The sequence below is a fragment of the Chaetomium globosum genome, genomic scaffold, assembly GCF_000143365.1.
Source record: "Chaetomium globosum CBS 148.51 scaffold_1 genomic scaffold, whole genome shotgun sequence".
Taxonomy (NCBI): domain Eukaryota; kingdom Fungi; phylum Ascomycota; class Sordariomycetes; order Sordariales; family Chaetomiaceae; genus Chaetomium; species Chaetomium globosum.
The window spans coordinates 6,468,716-6,488,222 of record NT_165976.1 but is presented as its reverse complement, the minus strand read 5'-3'; the positions used below and the strand labels follow the sequence as shown (position 1 = coordinate 6,488,222).

At 57.2% G+C, this 19,507-nt stretch overlaps 5 protein-coding genes across 5 annotated transcripts; 2 read left to right on the top strand and 3 right to left on the bottom strand.

Annotated features, from left to right (window-relative positions):
- Positions 1-2,705: 2,705 nt before the first annotated feature.
- On the bottom strand, positions 2,706-4,341 carry CHGG_02091 (uncharacterized protein; the record flags this gene model as incomplete). The annotated part of the gene is made up of 2 exons (XM_001221311.1): positions 2,706-3,709; positions 3,798-4,341. 2 exons carry the CDS (start codon positions 4,339-4,341, stop codon positions 2,706-2,708), a joined length of 1,548 nt encoding a protein of 515 aa, XP_001221312.1.
- Positions 4,342-5,253: 912 nt separating this feature from the next.
- CHGG_02090 (uncharacterized protein) lies at positions 5,254-9,493 on the top strand (the record flags this gene model as incomplete). Its single annotated transcript, XM_001221310.1, has 3 exons — positions 5,254-8,032; positions 8,085-9,098; positions 9,156-9,493. 3 exons carry the CDS (start codon positions 5,254-5,256, stop codon positions 9,491-9,493), a joined length of 4,131 nt encoding a protein of 1,376 aa, XP_001221311.1.
- A 1,726-nt stretch (positions 9,494-11,219) lies between these two features.
- On the top strand, positions 11,220-13,483 carry CHGG_02089 (uncharacterized protein; the record flags this gene model as incomplete). Its single annotated transcript, XM_001221309.1, has 2 exons — positions 11,220-12,851; positions 12,977-13,483. 2 exons carry the CDS (start codon positions 11,220-11,222, stop codon positions 13,481-13,483), a joined length of 2,139 nt encoding a protein of 712 aa, XP_001221310.1.
- A 2,481-nt stretch (positions 13,484-15,964) lies between these two features.
- Positions 15,965-16,836, bottom strand: CHGG_02088 (60S ribosomal protein L23; the record flags this gene model as incomplete). The annotated part of the gene is made up of 4 exons (XM_001221308.1): positions 15,965-16,075; positions 16,189-16,435; positions 16,547-16,594; positions 16,823-16,836. The coding sequence occupies 4 exons, from the start codon at positions 16,834-16,836 to the stop codon at positions 15,965-15,967; spliced, it is 420 nt and encodes a 139-aa protein (XP_001221309.1).
- Positions 16,837-17,129: 293 nt separating this feature from the next.
- Positions 17,130-19,191, bottom strand: CHGG_02087 (uncharacterized protein; the record flags this gene model as incomplete). Its single annotated transcript, XM_001221307.1, has 4 exons — positions 17,130-17,904; positions 17,962-18,205; positions 18,351-18,774; positions 18,874-19,191. 4 exons carry the CDS (start codon positions 19,189-19,191, stop codon positions 17,130-17,132), a joined length of 1,761 nt encoding a protein of 586 aa, XP_001221308.1.
- Positions 19,192-19,507: the final 316 nt, after the last annotated feature.

Here is a 19,507-nt window from a genome sequence, read left to right as displayed (position 1 = left end):
ACCCGTACCAACAATTCAAGGAGCGATGCGTTTTTAGTGAGCCTACATATACAAAGAGAGGAGGCCTCCTGGCCTCCGAACGGGGGCACTTCAGGCCGCCGTTTCCAGCTCGAGCCTCCTGGCTAAGCTGTACATCGGCAGCTTCCCCGTGTCCATCAGCCAGTCGAGGATCCTCCTCGCGAGCCGTGCAGTCGTGGGATTGATACCGTGTAGAACAGAGTAAAAGTCCCGTCGTGTCCGAATTCCAGTCCTCTCCCATCTTCGAGCCAACGGTGGGGCCAAACACCACACTACTAGGTGTTCGGCAGTCTCTCGTCCCTCGCCACACTCGCAGGCAGGCGTCAGAACCTCCGAGACTCCCCGTGTGAACAAGAAGTCCCGTAGGCCTATTGCTCCCGTCCGGATTTGAATCAGCGGTGAGCTCTTCGCCTTGTTGAGACCGTCATGCCTCCTTAGGGTTTCGTTCCGGAATAGCGTCTCCCGCTGATGGTCAAAGTCGTCCGCCGGCCTGGTAATTGCTCTGCCGTCCTGTTCCTTTAACCACCTCGCTCTCCAGGCCTCTTCTACTACCCTGTCCGTATCAACGGTTCCCCCCGTCCAGCGCATGACCGTGCCCGCGGCTCTCTCCACCGCCGTAGGCCCTTGGGGTCCCAAGGTTCGCGGTCGGCCCCTGTTGCCCCTCCTCGAGCTAAGTCTCTGCTGTATCTTGCGGCAGGCGGTGAGGACAACGCTCGCCGCCGTCTTCTTGCCGCCTTGACCGTCGTCCAGATCGGGTCGTTGGAGTCGGTTTTCGAAATCGGCAAGCCGTTTGTTTAGGTACAAGTCCAATGGTGGGACCCACGTCTCTTGTCTCGAGGTTACGGATTGGGGTAGACTTAAAGGCTCCCGCCACGATCCGCAAGCTCTTGTTCTGGGCCTTCCCGAGGGGCTCTATACGATATACTACCTCGACGGTGCCCAACCTCTCTACAGCCAGCTTTATACCAGGTACTGCTCATACGATAGTGGGTGGTATGATGCTAAGAAGGCTGCAACTTCCAGCCTAGTCAAAATGGGACTATCGAAAAGAGTATGTTGGATTATCAGCTTGGATATGCCCGTTCCCGACGGACTGGGAGAAAGAGGAAAGGACGACTCCTGGGAGCTCGTATATTGGAGCTGGGTATTGCGCCAAGGAGAATTGCGGGTGGCTAAGGACGCGATAGTATAAGAAATGAAAAGGGTGGTAAGGAAGAGGGGGGCTCCTATGATGGAGGATGGAAAGGCGCTGAGGCTGAGGAGTAGGGTTGAGTTGTTTGGTACGCGGGTAGAGCGGATATAATGATAATGGTGGTATAAGGAGGTAGTACAGTTGTCGGACGGGAAGATAGTACCCAGAATCACCTTGGTTATTGCCAGAGTGATGGAGAATGGAGAGGCGTTGAAAAGGGCGAGTCATGACGAGTTGTTTGGCATCAAGGGCGAAGTGATGTATCAATGGTCTAAGAAGGAAGTGGAATGGCTGGATGGTAAGAGACTCTCTTAAAGAGAGTGCCTAAGGTCCCTTAATGCCGGCGTTTGGCCTACGTTTGACGCGCTTCTAAAAGATCTTCATCGCTTTTTTGACTGAATTCGCTGCTTCTATTGCAATTCAGTTAACTTCAATTTTAATCGTGTTTTTACGACGGTATCTACGTTTTTAGCGAGTCAAGTTAATACGTCCTCCATCCATTTACGGATAGACCCGAAAACCCCCCAGCTCTCTCCTTTAACGAATGCAGGAGGAGCATTGGAGCGAAACCCCGCACTTTGAGATCGCTCAAGCTGTGGTCGTGTAATCCAGCTTGACTTTCGTGCAGCAAGTTCGGTCCTATTTGTGATTTACCAAGTACTCAGCAGTTTTGTCATTTTCCCCTTCTTCTCTCCTCTTCTTTCAAACCAACGCGGAACCATAGGCCAGTTCTCTCAGACAAGGGCGGCAGCCACCTGTTCAGCCCTGTCGGACAAGGCGCACTCGATGGTCGTCCGAACCCGGCAGGTCCTTCAGGCAGCCCGAGATGAGTCAGGCGACCATGACCTTCACCAATGCCTGGGGATGCTTTCATCAAGACTCCAGCAGCTCGGGCATCATGCCAGCCAGCTTGGGTATTTGATTTCTGAAGCCTCGGTCGTGCACTCCCAATTCGGAGACATGCTCCAATTCGGCCTCGCTGATTGTCAAACTGGCTTGACCATAGTTTCGGAAGGGTTTGATACCAGGGTTAGCGTAGCCGACGACAGAGATGCTGTCACCAGCTATCTGAGTTTTGCTGCCGCCTTTGTTGGCCTCTTTGTGTTGGCTGGCCAGCTTTTGATAATGTAGGTTTTTTTTCTTATTATGAAACACCCACGATCTCTAAGGCAAGGCCTGTTACCAGTTCATTGCTAACTCCAGACAAGCGAGACGGAGCAAGAGCAAAAGTCGAAGCTGGTCAACCCGGGTGCCAAAGCTATTGTGAATGCCGCTCACAGCGCATTGGAACGCCTTCCATTGATACGAAATAGAATTGTTCAAGTTCTCTGTTCCAACTCCATTACGCCAAGTCGAGCCCCAGAGCACTCCCACTAACAGCATGATACCAGCCAGTTAATTCACAGGTAGCCCGCCCCGGTAATCCTGTGCTTGTGCTTAACATCCAGATGATCGCACCCCCCCTCCCCCCCCTGCGTGTTCCCTTCCCCCGCGTTCAAATCAAGCCGGCTCTAGCAGCCTCGTTCCCGCCCTTCTCCATGACGCTCTCCACCTTTTGCTTGCCCTTCCCAATACCGCCCTCACCAACCCCCATGCGCCGCGCGACGTATTTCTGCGCAACGATGCCCACCGAGAGGCCCAGGGCTTCCTCCACCCACTCGGCCACCCACTCGCGGGGATCCACGCCGCCGCTCTCGATGATCTCCCGGATCTCCTCGGGGACCCGCCCAAACTCGGCCTGGAACTCCTCGTCCCCGCTGGCCGGCGTCACCGGCGTGGCGGGGGCATCCAGCCAGCGAATCCACCGCGCCCGCACGGACTGGCTGACGGTGGCGTACTGGATCTCGTGCACGGGGTCGAGGAGGTAGACGGCGAAGCACACCTCGCCCTCGGCGTCCTCGTCCTCCTCGGCGACCACCGACGCCTCCTTCTCCTTCTCCACCGCCGTCGACCCGGCGAACAGCGTCTTGTCGGCCCGCACGTTGACGGCCTGCACCGCCAGGAAGATGTCGGAGCTGCGGACCGGGTTGGACTCGCTGACGGGCTCGGCCGCGCGCTGCTTGGCCTGATCGATGCCGCCGTGCGCCGCAAAGTAGTCGGCCGCGTACCCTTCGGCGTTGGCCCGGCACAGCTTGGTGCCCTCCACCAGGCCCTGCACCACCCCGAGGTCGCGCGCCACGTCGGCCTGCCGCCACCACGGCCCGTCGCGCCACCCGGCTGCCGATTGTTGGGCTGTGCTGAAGAGAGCTGTGCCGGATTTCTCGGCCGACGGGCTGCGGAGTGTGAATTCTTGCCCGCGCTGAATCACCATCAGGTCGCCGCCCTCGACCTGCGCCATAACGCGGTTGAAGACGCTGTAGATGAGCGGGTCGAGGGAGGGGTACCCGACCAGGTCGTGGGTGATGTGGATGAGGAGGCGCTCGTGGGAGGAGATGGGCGGGGCGAGCGTGTGGAGGATGTTGGTAAAGGTCGGGAGGGCGCGGTGCCGAATCTCGTCGCCTGGGGCAAGGAGAATGTATGTTAATATGTCTGTCTGGCTTGGGACGACAGTCGTAGGAGACGAGAATGTGACCGGAGAGAAACGTACCGAAACCCCTCAACGCTCCCACATTGCCGCGGACTTGATCTGCCCATTTCTTTGCCTCTTCGTTCTGCTGGATCTCCTTGACAGCGGCCTCGGCCTGCTTCATGGCAGCCGATGCAGTCGACAAGAGCCCGCCCCACCAGCCGCCGCCACCCGCACCACCCCCTGCTTGTGTCTGTTGAGCCGGTGCTCTCTTCTCGCTATCGTGGGGCTCGGAGCTTGTGGCACTCGGGGTGAGGCTTGCACGGTGCGACCCGGTGCTCTCGGCGGATTTGCGCGTGGCGTCGGCGGCCGGAGGGGGCGTGTTGGTGGAAGTCCGTTTGGCGACATCGCGAACGCGGGGGGTGTGCGGTCGCTCTGGGGCTTTCTCGCCGAGTTGGTTTTCGAGTTCGGCGAGGATGTCTTGATCAGCGACATCAGCTTTGGGCTTGGCCGTGGTCGGCTTGGCTTTGGTGGTTTTCTTGATGGTCTTGTCGCCGCCGATACCCTCGAAGAGATCGCCAAGCTCGTCGTCGGTGGGGGGCGCCTTTGTCCGTTTGCTCGCCATTGTTGCAAGACTCGAGGTATCTAGCTGCCTGCGTGATGCGTAGTGATGGTCAATCGATGCAGCGCGACGCGATGGAGTGAGGTGATGCTTCGGGCAGCGCAGTGCGGTGCACAGAGGTCTCGTTGACCACTGAAACCAAGTGGGGGCACGGGAGCTGTTGTGTTGCGTCACGAGCTTCAGTTGGCTGGCTCTCGTCGAGGTGTCAAGGCGGGCACTTGGGTTGGGGTTATGCAAGCAGGCCGGGCTGCAAGTCAAGTTCCTGCAATCAGAACCCTGCGGGCCTCGGTCGGATGCAAGTTTCATTCATTAGCCAGGTTCCATATTTCTTGGCCAGCAAGACGGGACTCGGAAAGAGAGCACAGTGCGGGTTGAAGCGTGGGTGCACAGCTGCTGGCAGCTGTGGAGGTGGGGCTGCACCGCAGGGCGGCTGGCGAAATGCGATTGGGCGTGGCTTATTCGGGAACCTCCAGAAATTGACCTGAGAAGAAATCTAACACGCAAAAGAGGGCAACACACGCTCCAAGACTCGGTCTGATATTCACCTCCAGCATTGCTATTGTAGCTTTCCAACAATAACAGTACAAAGACCAGATACTTCATTCATCCCTCCAGCACTCTTTTGTATTTTTTGGCCCATTTCAAGGGTTGCACAGTCTGCATTCTTCTTTCTGCAACACGCAAATAAGCGACCAACCTGGCTTTGGCAGCCCGTCTGACTTTACCCTGACACGTTGAAGCCAGCCCCGGTATTGCTTTAGTGCGATTCTCTTTTTTCGCCGCAGCCATCCGTCTCTTACACACCACCACGACAACTACACAACACCCATTAACATCACCGCCTGGATGCAGCAGCCACTTGACGACGGTCGTGCAAGTGGGGCTGGCGAGCAAATTGAATTACAACCGCCCTCCATGGACCGCGGACGTAGCAGCATCCCTCGCGGGCGCGGCGCAAAGAAGCGTGCCACGCTTCCGTCTCACTCTCATTCTCACTCCTACTCGTCTCATCAGAGCCTCTCTTTTTCAGACACGGCTCCCCCAACTACTCCCGAGCCTTCCAACATCCTTCCGTCAAACAGGGTGCCATATACGACACCGCAACGAGGGGGTAGAACCGGTGCCCGCCAGGCCAACAACAACACTCAAACAACCTATCGCGCCTCATCTCCCGCGACTGAACAAGCTGATCGGGCTGACCGGCCAGTCCGTAGTTCCACTTTCCCTTTCTTTTCCTTTGCCGACGAGTCGCCGCCAGCAGCGGGCTCCATTATGGCTGCCCATGGCCCTGCCCGGAAGAGGTCAAGGACGTTCGAGACGCCCTATGAAGGCGCCGCCGACGACGAGGGTCATTCAAAAGGCGGTCATTCCCTGCGAAAGCGTGCCCGCATTGATTACACCCAGGAGATGATTGATGATGACCTTGGTTTGCCAGCAGCCAAGAACGACCTGGTCGTCAAGCCCGCTGCTACTCCCGGTGCCCGCAGCCGCAAGAGGAAAGGCGGCCATGACGACTCCGGCGATGAATCAGAAGACGTCGCCTCAAATCTCAACAAGCGCCACCGCATCGACAAGTCTCCAGTACCGCCTCGAATGCCAGTGGCCCGCCGCCGCAACCCATCCAAGAAGTTGTCCACAGATCTCAGCCCTTTTGTCGATCAACCGTCCGACAACGAGGTGCAGGACACCATTCTCGTTAGCGTGCCCAACACCGGCCCCGACGCCCCGTCAGAGGCATCAGACCATTCCTCATCCCAGGACCCCGAGTCGCGTCCGACATCTTCGGGCGAGAGCGTGGCTGCCCGTGTTCAAGTGCAACCGCCGACACCACCCGCGCCGCCGTCCCAGCCTGTTGAGGACGCCATGTCCATCACCGCAGAAGGTGATCAAGTGATTGACAACATCATTCCCGGCCAACCTTACGACGAACCTCAGCCCCAGTTCCCCCCCTCCCATCTTTCACTTATGCCTGATGGCGATGTGGAGAAAGCAGAGTCTACTTTCAAAAATGAGGCTAAAGCGTCGGACGACGTTGTATCCGTCGTTATGCAAGACTCCGAGGCTGGCCTTCCTGGAGCCCTCGAAACCCAAATTGACGAGGCTGGCCATACGGAGCAGAGCCCATCCCAACAACCCCACCAGCAAGACGGGATGCCACCGCAAACACTGACAACGCAACTTGAAACTCCGAAGCCGGTTCGTGCTCTCGCGCCTGAATCAGGATTGCCTTTCACGGCGCCCCAAACTTTGCACGGGGTGACATCTGGGTCGCTCGTTTCTCACACGGCACCCTTCCCAGACCCCAAACCGACGGGGCCGGCAAGGTTCAAAGCGTTGGAGCCCGTCTACGGCGCCGAGGTCCCCTTTGCATCTCATCTTAAGCTCACACCATATGAGGAAGAAGATATTCCCCTCCCTGGCCCGTATACGGAATGGGTGCACCCAGTCCAAACCATCAAGGGAGAACTTAAAGCAGAGCCCAAGGCGGAACTCAAGGCGGAACCCAAAGGAGAGCCTACTCCTTTTCCGACACCTACACCTGTCTTTCCATCACTCGAGAGGAAGTCAGTCGGAATCGAATGGGAAACAAGCCGTCCTCTGAAATACAAGGAGTTCATGGTTCTTTACCGCAAGGAAACGAGGCGGAGGCAAGAGAAAGGGGAGCCGCCAATATCTATTCGGGAATTCAATAACGAATGTGCGCGTCGGTACAAGTCTGCCCACACCCAAGCCTCTCCCTCTGCCACCCCGACACCAACCACAGAATCCACAGCTAGTTCCACCGTTGTGGCTAGGACGCCGGCACTCATTACCGCCGCGTCTGTTGAGGAAGTCGTCTCTCGAGACTCGCAGCCAGTTGAATCCCGCCCGCCCACCGCGGCCCCATCACCCGCTCCTTTTGATGACGGCATGGGCCAGGACGACGTACCGGAGGACGAACAAGATGCCGACGAGCTGATGGATGATCAGGTCAAGGCAAGCAGCCCCGGCGAGCCTGTGGAGGTGACGCGGAATCCGCACACCCAATATCTATTCCCCAAGATCCGCGACTGCAACGATTTCGTCGAGGCGTTTGAGGGGTGGCAGGACTTTCCGAATGAGCGCCTGTACGAGACGGTCGCTGCAGCGGTGGAAACTTTGCATACCTACCAACAGGAATACAACGAACTCAAAAAGCTCTTGGACGACGAGGATAATGCAAAGCGCCGCAAAGCCCATGATAAGACGGTCATCAACTGGGAGAATCGGCAGAAGGCAGACGAACCACTGCCGCCGCGGCGTCATTTTGACGACCCAGTCAAAGGCCCAGCCCCGTTTGAAGTACGAGGGATACGCGCCCCCCGCCCTTACATTGATGACCCTTTGCTCGAGCAACAAAAGGAAGAAGACCGTGTTATGGCCCAAGCATACGGGTTCAAGCTCAACACACACCCCACCCAAGTGGGCCGGCAAAACCCGGAAGAACAGCGGTGGGAGATGCCTGAGAACCGACTCCGGAAGAGGACTGAGAAAGGGGCAGAACTTGCCGAGGAGAACGTCGTCGAGGGGAAGCGGACCAGGAAGCCTCGCCACGTCTCAGACCAGAGCAAGGATCCGAGCCGGGCTGGAACACCGACAGGAATCACCGTGCTTGGCCCCGGGCGCCGCCAGCGGCGGAAGCCGACCACCGCTGGGAACGGAGACGAATATGAGGGTTCCAGAGCAAGGCCATTTTGCCGAGAGTTTTTTCTGATCACCCCGTAAAGGGCGCGCTGGGCGTGCACGTGCCGCCGTGCTGCTGGATGACCGAGACCAGATCACGCCAGTCGCCGGAGCGGACGGTAACCGGACAGAAGACGAGGAACGCGAAGTGGAAGAGAAGCCGAAAGCCACACGCAGGCGCGGGCGGGGCGCGCCGTCTTTTCCGGAGCCGCCAACATCGGTACCCGCTGGCTTCGGCGGCGAGACTAGCAAGCCGAAGCGCGCCCGTGGCACCAAAAGTTTGCAGCCAAACCAGCAAGCCGGCGGCGAAGTGGCGAGCTCATCGTTCTACAGCAACGCTTCAACGCAGCCCGATTCGAGGCCGTCGACCTCGTCGTCTAACGGCACGGCGCACACGGCCGAGACGACTGAATCGACGTACTCGCTTCGGGAGAAGCGGAAGCGCAATTTTGTGCTGGAGAACGACCCGGAGCTGGAGACTCGCCCGCAGCGACGGGGTCGGGGCACGACTGGCCAAAAGGCGAACGGCGCCGCGACCGAACCGAAGAAGCGGGGACCGAGGAAGAAGGAACCGGCCGCCCAGGCACCACCCCCGCCGCCCTCGGTCCCGTCCCCCTCTCCGCGCCCGGCCACCCCACCGCCGCTGCAGCCGCCAGTGGCGACGAAGTTTTATCACAACTTCGTGACCGGACCCATGGTGGTAGATGCGGGCAACGGTTCCCAACCGGCGGCAACGCAGGCAGGGCCGTACCTGCACACGTTCAACGCGGCCCCCGCCTTTGTTGCCGGAACCCACCCCCCACCTCCTCCTCCCCCTTTGGTGAAGAAGCCCATCACCAAGATTAAGCTCACCAACCACGGAGCCTCTTCGTCGGCACCCTCTCGGGCATCGACACCGTCCAACGGAGCGCCTAGCTCCAAACCAAAGCGACCACGCGGCAAAAAGGCCGCTGCTGCAAGCGAAGCCCAGCTGGGGCTTTCAGCCAACGGGGACGGAGATCTCGACAAGCCGTACGCCGAGATGACCAAGTCGGAGAAGATGAGTTGGTCCATGAGGAGTAAGTTTCCACCCTTTCTGTGCATGAACGGGGCCAATTCGCTAACACACAGCACAGGGCGATGGGCTTCGGGCGAGATGCAGGGTGCCGTGGAGAAGCGGCGCACCACGTTGGCCAACAAGAAGGCCGAAAAGGCGGCGACCAACCCGAACGCGGACGGCGGCGATGCGAACGGGATGGGCCAGATGACGGACTCGGGGTCTGCGGGGCCGTCAGACCCGACCACGCCGGCCTCGATGCACGGCCAGCCCGGCTCGGGGTTATTGGCTCTGCCCCAGGGCCCGCCGATGATGCTGCAGCACCCCCCGCCGCACCAGGGGTTCCTTCAACAGCCGTCGTATCTCTACGCCATGCCGCATGGGCCACCTCCTGGACCGCCGGGGCCGATGTCTTGAGGGGTCATGACTGACATCACATTCGGGCGGCGCCTGCTGGCAGGCAACAACAAAAAGAAAAGGATTTTCAAAACTTGAAGATGGTGGGGTTGTATATCGAAGCAGTTGTGAGATGCTGGGCGGCCACTATGATCGTTTTGCGCCGGGGATGAACTGGTTGTACACAGAAGGACTGGGTATACGTCTCTTTTCCCTTTTTTTTTTTTTTTTTTTCGTTTTCCTTCTCTGGACTGGACCTTTTCCTTCGGTCAAGCAAAAAAACATGGTTTCTTGATCAGTGCTAGGATAGCATGGCACTCTGGGCATTGGGACGGAGCACGTCTTTTGCATTTACATGGCGCTCATGGTGCATGGTTAGATCTCGTGGACATGGATGGGGATCACGTGTTTCAAGGGGTACATTTACATTTATGCCCGTACTTAATTCCTGGTATATCGCCATTATCACGAGGGAAATGAGAATACATAGCATTGGTCCCTGAATACTCTCTCTCTGTAGCCCTGTTAAGTTTGGGGGCAAGCTCGTGAAGGGGACTTGTGAAGGTGTGGACTGATTTGGACCATTACTTGCAGAGAAGGGCAAGTACTGCTGGTCCAGTCGTCAACTTGCAATTCCCATATACAGTGCTTGGTGGGGAGTTGCTCTGCGCCTCGAGATTCTACATTCTTGGGATCCATCCATAGGTTGAATACAAGAAGACTTTGAAAATGAGGCAATCATCCAAGCTCCTTGCCTGTTTGGAATTGGAAACAATGTCTAACAACAATGTCTTTGTGTATTGAAGTCGAGTCACGTGCCAACCAAATCAAAGGATGAAGTTACTCGAATCGGGATTCGGGATCGAATGTTCCCCAAGTTCCCAATCTCGGTTTCTTGGGCCTTAGCGGGGAAAAGATGAGGGGAGAGAGCTAGCAATGTGCCAGCCAACCTCGGACTCCGACGCCTTCGAGTGGTGATTGAATCTTGACAATTCACACTGCAGGGCGAACACTGCATCGAATGGGCATCCTATTCTCGAACCCCTTTCGGGCATTGGCCTTATTGTTAAAAACCCAAGGGTAAACAAAATCGACATGTGACTAATTAAGTTGTCTACCACTGACGACATGATGATGGACCACGCCAAATGAGGGACCACGTTGACGCCCTGAACCACTGGTTCATGCCAGCGACTCGTCGGGCAACACTGCCGCAACAGTTTCGTGGAAACGGCAGGCTTGGCTTTGGGAGCGGGTCCTAGGTTGGAGCCTGACTGCACCCGATGGGACTCGAGGGTATTCAAATTCAGGGGCGGGAATCATGAATCTCGTTCCTGATTGGACCACCTGGTGGGCTCCCAGTCGCTCCAACAAACTGCCGCCACCTGGACTCGCCCTGGAAAACACGACGAGTGAAGATGGCAGGCGCCCTGTATGAGAAAATGAGAAAGCTTATTAAGGAAGGGGTTTTGAGTGAATTGACATGTGCGTCCTCTTTCATCTCTCAGCAATTTCTCAGTCTCACAACAACGAAAATTGGCCATCTTCGTTTTTGTTTTTTGTTTTTTTTATCTTCTGGCTCCACCCACGTTACACATAATAGTTCCACTCTTACGCTCTTACACTCTTACACACGCTCTTACATACAATTACACACCGTCAATTGTCTACATTTGTTTACACCTTTGTTTACATTTGACATTTGACATCCGACACACATACCACCATCCCACCTCCCACTTTCGCAATGAGACTACTCAACGTTTCAACACGCGAGGTGGAAGAGTTCCACGGAACCAACATCCCCGAATATGCCATCCTCTCGCACACATGGGGCACCGAAGAGATGACCTTCCACGACATGGAAGCCATCGCCAGATATCGTCGGTCACAACAAGAACCCCCTGCAGACCTGGTGCCGCGAAACGCCGATACACCAGACGCCATGAAGCTTATGCTTCTTTCAACCATGCTGATGGCATTTCGAGGAGAACGGGCCCGGGCCAACCGGGGTCCACCCCTTCCCGCTCTCACCAACGGTTACGAGAGCGACCACTCCGACTCCTCCGACACGAGGAGTCAACGAGGCAGCATGGTGCCCTCTGTGATACTCCATCCCTTCGAGCACAAGGCCGGATACGCCAAGATTGCCTACGCATGCGGTCAAGCCGAGAAGGACGGGTTTCGATATGTCTGGGTGGACACCTGCTGCATCGATAAGCGGAATAGCGCGGAGGTTTCCGAGGCGGTGAACTCCATGTTCCGCTGGTATCAACGAGCGGCGGTGTGCTATGCATTCCTCGAGGACGTCCATTTCGATGACTACACAGAGGGCTACATGACATGGAAGGACCATTTCGCCAACAGCAAGTGGTTCACTCGCGGGTGGACACTGCAAGAGCTGCTGGCTCCGCGGAAGGTGGTCTTCTACGCCAGGGGTTGGAGGTTACTCGGGACCAAGTCCTCGCTCGTCAAGCACGTCGCCAAGATTACCGGGGTGGATGAGCTGACGCTCCTCGAGCCAAAGCTCATCCCGAACGCCAGCGTGGCCCAGCGCATGTCCTGGGCGGCCAACCGAACCACCACCAAACCCGAGGATCTCGCCTACTCCCTGATGGGCCTCTTCGGCGTGAACATGCCCGTCATCTACGGCGAGGGCGACAAGGCGTTCCTCCGCCTGCAGGAAGAGATCATCAAGCGGTCCGACGACCACACCATCTTCGCCTGGGGCACTCTCGGCGATGGGCAAGCCCACGCCCCGCACTACCCCGGCCAACACCCCGACCTCGACGAGATCGACCTTGACGACCTCGCCGGCACCACGGGCATCCTCGCCCAGTCCTCCAAAGACTTCGCCGGCATGGCGCACGTCGTCGTCTCCGCCCCAACCCCCAACCAACCCATCACCGACTACGCCCTGACCAACAAAGGCCTGCACATCACCCTCGACCTCGCCCGCACCCCCACCCCAACCACCACCACAACTGCCTCCGTCACCAACACCAGCAACTCCACCACCACCCACCCCCCGATCACCTACCTCGCCATCCTCAACTGCCACGCCGAGCAGGACCCCACTACCCAACTCGCCCTGCTCCTCACCACCACCCCGACCACCCCCAACCTTTTCGTGCGCACCCGCTCCCGCCAGCCCACCGCCGTGCCCACCGCCGAGCGGCCCTCCGCCAAGCCCCGCTGCCTGTACCTGCCGACGAGCAACGACGCGGCGCTGGACGCGACGGGGCGCCGCTTTGGCGGCGGTGACGGTGGTGGGGGTGGGGGTGGGGGTGTTTGGGGTGTGATTGGCCGGGGCGGGAGCGCGGCGCGCAGGGCGGATGAGGTTGGTCTTTGTGCGCGCGCCGGATTTGATTGCGCCCGGGTATGCGGTGCTGGATGTCAGGGGGCCGGGGGGCGGTGTGGAATGGGGAGTTTGGGAGTTTGAGGTTGGGGGGGGTGGATTATGGGGTGAGTGGTGCTGGTGCTGGTGCTGGGGGGTTGTTTCAGGTCGCGGTGGTGACATTTTGGAATCGGCATATGAAGTGTGGGTTTGTGGTGAGGGTTTTGGTGGAGGGGCTGTCGAGGGCTGTGTTTGTGGATTTGTTGCAGGGGGTGCAGGCGGATGGTGGTGATGGCGGGGAGGGGTTGGTGGAGGTGGCGAAGAGGGCGTGGGAGAACCCTGGGACGGTGGAGGTCAGTGTGCCTGGGAGGGGGGAGGATAAGGCGGCGAGGAGGAGGATGCAGGTTGAGGTGTTGACTCCGGGAGGGAAGGCAGGGGAGGAGCAGGATGGGAGGCGAGGTCGCCAGGGCGGCGGCTGGACTTACCGGACGGGACACGAGGTCATGGTGTCGGGGAGCGTCACTTTCACGGAGAAGTGGGAGAGGGACTACCAAAGGACTGTGAACGCCAAGGTGGAGCGCAAGAAGAAGGGGGCCATCGAGCTGAGCATGACGTCGATGTTGTGGCAGGCTGCGCCCGTCGTGAGGGGAGAGGACCTCGATCAGCCGTCTTAGTTGCATTGTTGCATTTACACATGATCTTTTTTGGAGTTGGGGTTGGCGGGCGGCTAGATACCTTACTTTACTCACCTACGTAACGGGTTTCCTTTGTTTAGCATTAGATGGACGGTTAGGGATAGCATCAATAGAATTGTATATCATATCATCACGCATTCCTCGCTTTCCTTGTGATAACAAGATGGAAACCGCACAAGGGACTCCTGCACAATGTGGTTCGTCGGCACCCAACCCCGTGTGTCCTGGTCTTTCGTTTCCTGATCTCAATCGACTCTTCGGGCAAGGAAATCTGAATATGGGGGGGTCTAGCCCACTCCGTCCCCGCGTCCTGCAAACGCGTTGGGGTGGGGGTGGGGGAGGTTTGTCAGGCTACAATGCCTGCAATGCCATAAGCTCATTTCTGGCGACACGTCTTCGAGGAGAAGCGGGACGAGTATAGCTGATGGTGAACGGGCAACTAATCTGATGACTTCATGATTAGGTAGTGTGGGATGGATTACCGAAGACCCAATCTGACCATAATACATCTTGTAGGCTTCATGTTAACAATATGGTTGATGACGGCATAACGATTCTTTGTTGTTAACTTTGGCTTGAGTCCTCTGGTACGCCTCCCTCGGTAGCAATAACCTACCTACATCTTGGGTCGGCCACATCGACGGCGCCGGGCCTAGCGTCTAGCAGCCTCAAGGAACCCTTCAAAGTGTCGCCTTATATCTCCAGATATGCTCATTCTTTCACGCCAGTTTGGGGCACTCAAATCGATATTTCACCCCTTGTTACCGACTGTTGAGCAATTGGTCTTTTGCAATCTCAGTTTCATCTATGCTTGTCTTTTTGGCTATAGCAGTGTGCCCCTTGCTTGCTGTAGCAGGACTAAACGTTTGGAACCACGTTGGTCTAGTTACTTACAGCAACACTTTGCAATAAGACATTCAAGTCGGGATAGGATAATGGTGTGCTGATGCTGTAGAGAAGAAGTATTAGGAAGGCAACTTGTCTACCTGTGCTGGGCGGCAGACTGGGCGACGGACAGATGGTGTGCTTGTCGACATTTACTTCTCCTGTCCGTGAATTGGGGTTTAGCCGTGATGTCTGGTCAGTTGCTGGGAACGCAAAATACGTGGCTTTCTGGAATGGCCGGGTGGGAAGATACCAGCATCTGTGTACACTACTAAACAAGGAGAAGTGAAAGAAGATGGCTAAGGAGCGAGAAACTCTACACTACAGGCATAACACCACTGTTGGCTTGCCGACAACAATGGATAGCATAGCCATGCCGGGGCCAGTGTTTTACTTTAGTTCATGTCCAAACGTGTGCAAGAACACCGGGACTGTGGCTTCGGATATGGATGACCAGGGGCGGGGCCTCAGGAGGCCCCTCTGTCGTTCGGGGGAGACCAAGCAAAAGAGGAGGCTTAGACCCAGACTTACCGTTCGACTTCACAAGCGAAACACCTTGGGATGACCATCACGATTACGGCTCCGAATCCCAACCCAAACCCGGGTGGTTACAAGCGCAGCCCTTAACTCGGACCTCAGGTAGAACGGACCATCCCCCCCCCTACCCCCCATGGCACAAACTTGGCATATCGCTAAGCGCGAGAAACCTGTAAACAGCTGTTATGATCAATGCATGCCCTTCCGGATCAGATTTACATTTTATGTGATTCCCGGTGCAGCTCGCGGTGTTTACGTATGGCACCAAGCATGGTGGTCAGGGAGGGGGCCTATGAGAAGACTTGGGCGACAAAGTATGACGGGCGTGTTAAGAGGTTGATAGATATCTAGTGACGGGTTAAGAGACGTTTGGGCGGGTTGAAGGAAGAGCCGCGTGCGGATGGGGGTGTGGAAGTACGGTTGTCGTTACCCACGGATATTAGTAAGACCGACCCGACCGGAAGGTCCATGTGGGCAAGGGTGGGGCCACTGGGTCGGCCGCCTCTCGCCCGGACGACAACCCACCAACTGCCAGGACCCTAAGCACGGGCCGAGAGTTCAAGAACCGGGTGCAACCGGAGCGACTGAAACGATGACAGAAATAGGACAGGACGGAACGACTCTCCGGAGAGTGGTTGCTGGAGATGCTGCCAAGAAGAAAACTTAGAGCCCAGTCACTGCGTCTTTGTGTAGCGCTGTGTTGTAGCAATCCAAGAATCGTCGGGCCTGAAGGTTATTCGAAAGGTTGTTCGTTGGCCGCCTCGAAAATACCGGGCCGTGGTGGGTGTCAGTCCAGTCCCTGCCCAACTCCGTCACAAGCTTGCGCACGAGAAACGCTGGACCAAAAGAACCAGGTTCGAAGAACGAATTCCGAATTGACCTGTATATCATGCAGTGGTATGACTCCCTAGCACGCCGCAGCCAGAAATGCAAGCCTGCCGATCCAGCCCGAGCCTTTTGCGGCCCTCATCCTGTCCTTCTCATCCGTCCCTCGAAATTCCGCATGCCAATGACCCATCGCTCCCGCGAGAAACCCTCTCACATCACAACACCAGAGTTGCTGGCAATACGGGGCCAGAGCTCGGCGGCCTCCTTCCCGACGGGGCCGGTGATGGCGGAGCCTTTCATCTCACCCTTGGGGTTGACAATCTGTACCATGTTAGACCAACCGACACAACAGGGGGGAATACGGTATGACAGGTTTGAGCAGTGCTCGCACAAAACGAGCCCTGCTCCTGCCTGCAACCTGCCAAAGAACATACCACACCAGCGTTGTCCTCGAAGTAGAGGAAGACGCCGTCGAAGCGCTTCCAGGGCTTGGCCTGGCGGACGATGACTGCCGGGTGGACCTTCTTCCGGAGCTCGGGCTTTCCCTTCTTAACCGTCGCCATCACCATGTCGCCGACACCACCGGCGGGCAGCCTGTTCAGGCGGGCACCGATGCCCTTGACTGAGATAATGTAGAGGTTCCGCGCGCCCGAGTTGTCCGCGCAGTTCATGATAGCACCACTACCCCCTCGTTAGCGACAAAATCCCCTGTGTCCAACATCTTCTCAATTCGGATCGGGCTCGTTGTTCGGGGATCGTGTTTTCGGGTCTGGAGAACGGAGTCGCACGTACACGGGAAGACCGAGGGTCATCTTCACCTTCCCACCAGGGGCACCACGTCTGTTGGCTGGGGTTAGCGGACACAAATGTAGGGCTATTTAGGCTCTTTCTCAACAGTTGCCGCCCGAAGTTGACCGCCGCTCCCCCGGTTTTGCGCAGGAGCTTGTCCGTTCGCCCACAACTTCCCCTCCATTGCGAAATTTCTGGCAACACTGAAGAGCGGCGGTTCGGAATTCGGCGGCAGTTGTCGAGAATCGCACGAGAAGCAGTAGGACGGTATGAACTCACGAAAGCTTGGCCATTGTGAATGTGGTTGCGGAAATGCGACTTGACGATGGGGAGTCGAAATTTCGGGAAACGAAAAAGGCACCTGAAAATTGACGGCGATTCGCGATAATTTTTGGTGTGGGCCGGAAACCCTACCAAGTCTGTGAGCGGTCACGTGAATATTTTGATTCCGAAGGCGGCCAGTACCCTAACCCTGTAAATGAGGGGCAGTTTTATTTGCGAGCACAAGGCAGGCTCTTGGCAAGCTCTTGGCAGGTTCGCAGGCTCGGCAACAGCAGGAGATGCCAATTTTCATGACCCCAGTGGGTCATTTGCGCTGCGGCAAGCTCCCAACGACACGCAGTTCGCCTTTGGCCTGACGGCTCGCGCTGTGAGCCTCGACATACTGAAGCGGCCGGTAAACTGGATCCCACATCTGCTCCATGATCCATCCATCCAGCTCTTTTTCGTCCTTTGGGATGCCTTCTTCCGTTGCTACCCCTTCCTCCACGGCAGCTTGAATCACCTCCCGCGCAACTCTGACGCTCACCTCGCGCACTTTGTCTACCCCCGGCAACAGTGGCGCCGTATCGTTTGCCAGCGCTGGGCTGTGTCCCACCACGCCATTCACTGCCGCAATTAGCATCTTGTCGGTGACAAGTCTGGCCCGACACAACACGCTCCCAAGCCCTATTCCGGGAAAAACGACACTATTGTTGCATTCGGCCACCTCGATCTGCACCTCCTTACCGTCCGGCCCCCATGGGCCTTTGACGGGTTTGAACGGGCTGCCCGTGGCCACGAGCGCCTTGCCGTTAGTCCATGAGAGCAAGTTGGCAGGGGCCGCTTCATGCAGTCTCGTAGGGTTGGACAACGGGAGGATGATGGGCCGCTCGACATGGGCTGCCATCTCGCGGACGATCTCTTCCGTGAACGCCTTTGGCACAGTGGATGTACCGACCAGCACATTCGGCTTGACCTCCTTGACCACTCCCAACAGGTCTGTTTCCTTATCGGTCCAATCTTCGGACCTGGCATAGGTTTTCTGGGCATCGGAGAGCCTCTCGACTTGGTTCGTCAGAAGCCCGGGTTTGTCAATGAGCCTCGCCGACAAGATTCACGTCAGCGCGAACACAAGGCCAGGCACGAGGAGAACGCACCATATCTGTCGTGCAGCTTCCTCCTTGGTGATCCCCCGCTCGGTCGCGATGGCGTCTCGGACTTGATCTGCGATACCGACACCGGCTGTCCCCCCACCAAACACAACCATGCGAAGGTCGCCCAACTTCGTCTTCGAGACGTGCAGGCCGGCGAATATGGCGGCCAGGGTCACACACCCAGTTCCTTGGACGTCATCGTTGAAGCAGGGAATGTCTGGCCGCCACCGATCGAGGAGTCGCCGTGCTTCTCCGTGTTAGCTTTGGTCCACACAAGGTGGTGCGACTCTCACCGTTGTGAAAGCCAAAATCTTCAAAGTGTATGTACGCCCTCGGGTATAGCTCCCGGGCGGACTGGACGAAGGTTTCCACGAGCTTGTCATACTTCTTACCCCGGACCCGCTTCTCTCTGAGGCCTAGGTACAGCGGGTCGTTCAAGAGGGTCTCATTGTCAGTACCACAGTCCAAGACCACCGGCAAAACCCGATTCGGGTGAATGCCCGCGCAGAGGGTCATGAGGGCCAGCTTGGCCACGGATATCAGGATTCCCCCGCATCCCTGATCTCCGATGCCGAGTATCTCCTCGCCGTCTAGTTTGGTTAGTTGATACCGCAACCTCGACCGAGCTCGGGGATGAAATGTCGCACCTGTCACAACAATGTAGTCGATATCGTCGGGCATCCCCCACAACGATAAATCGTGATGCACCCGGTCGCAGTCGTGGACGTTCAAAAATACGCCTTGCGGCCTCCTGAACAGCCGCGAGAAATTCTCAATGGCGTCCCCTTCGGTGGGCGTGTAGACAACGCTGAACATCTCGTCGAGATGGTCCAGCAGCAACTACGTGTGCTCACGTGTCAACCCCCGCGTTCACTGGATTCCCCGCAACCGTCCCGCATAACACCAACGACGCACCTTGAAGTACAGCACCTCATTTTGCTCCTTCATGGACGTCAGAAAGGTATTCTTGGCAAGATCGTCCGGTCGCGCAGAGTATTGCTCGTATGCTCGCTGCACTTGCTGATCCAGCGTCTGAATGCTTTGCGGTAACAAACCCGACAGCTCGAAGTCGCGGCGTTCCTCCTTTGTGAAGGCAGACCCCTTGTTGAAGTATGAGTGGTTGAGGAGAACAGTGCCTTTAAGAGCACATTCTAGTGGGCCGCTCGTGCTGAGGGGCAGGTGCCCAAATTTGGGCTTGGGGCGGTCGTGCTCATAATCAAGCCGCGGAGACATGGTTGTTGGCTATTCGCATTACTCGGATATGAGTCCCCTCACTGTTGCTGACTGGGTTGTTCGCTGGACTTAACTGGGAAAGGGGGCTGGCTCGCGAGTGGGGGGCTCGGGGGTTCAGTTCACTGGGTCCGAAGCTGAAGACGGGATGACGTCGTTCGTTGGACCCACCACCGACTGACACGCCCACACTTCGCCGTTCCACGGACCAACCGACCACCGGCACTTCGGAGGAGAAAGATCAAAGGCTTCATTTCCAATGCAGATGCCATGGTTGTCAACAGCGGGACCAGATTGGGATGCATCAAATGATTTGTAT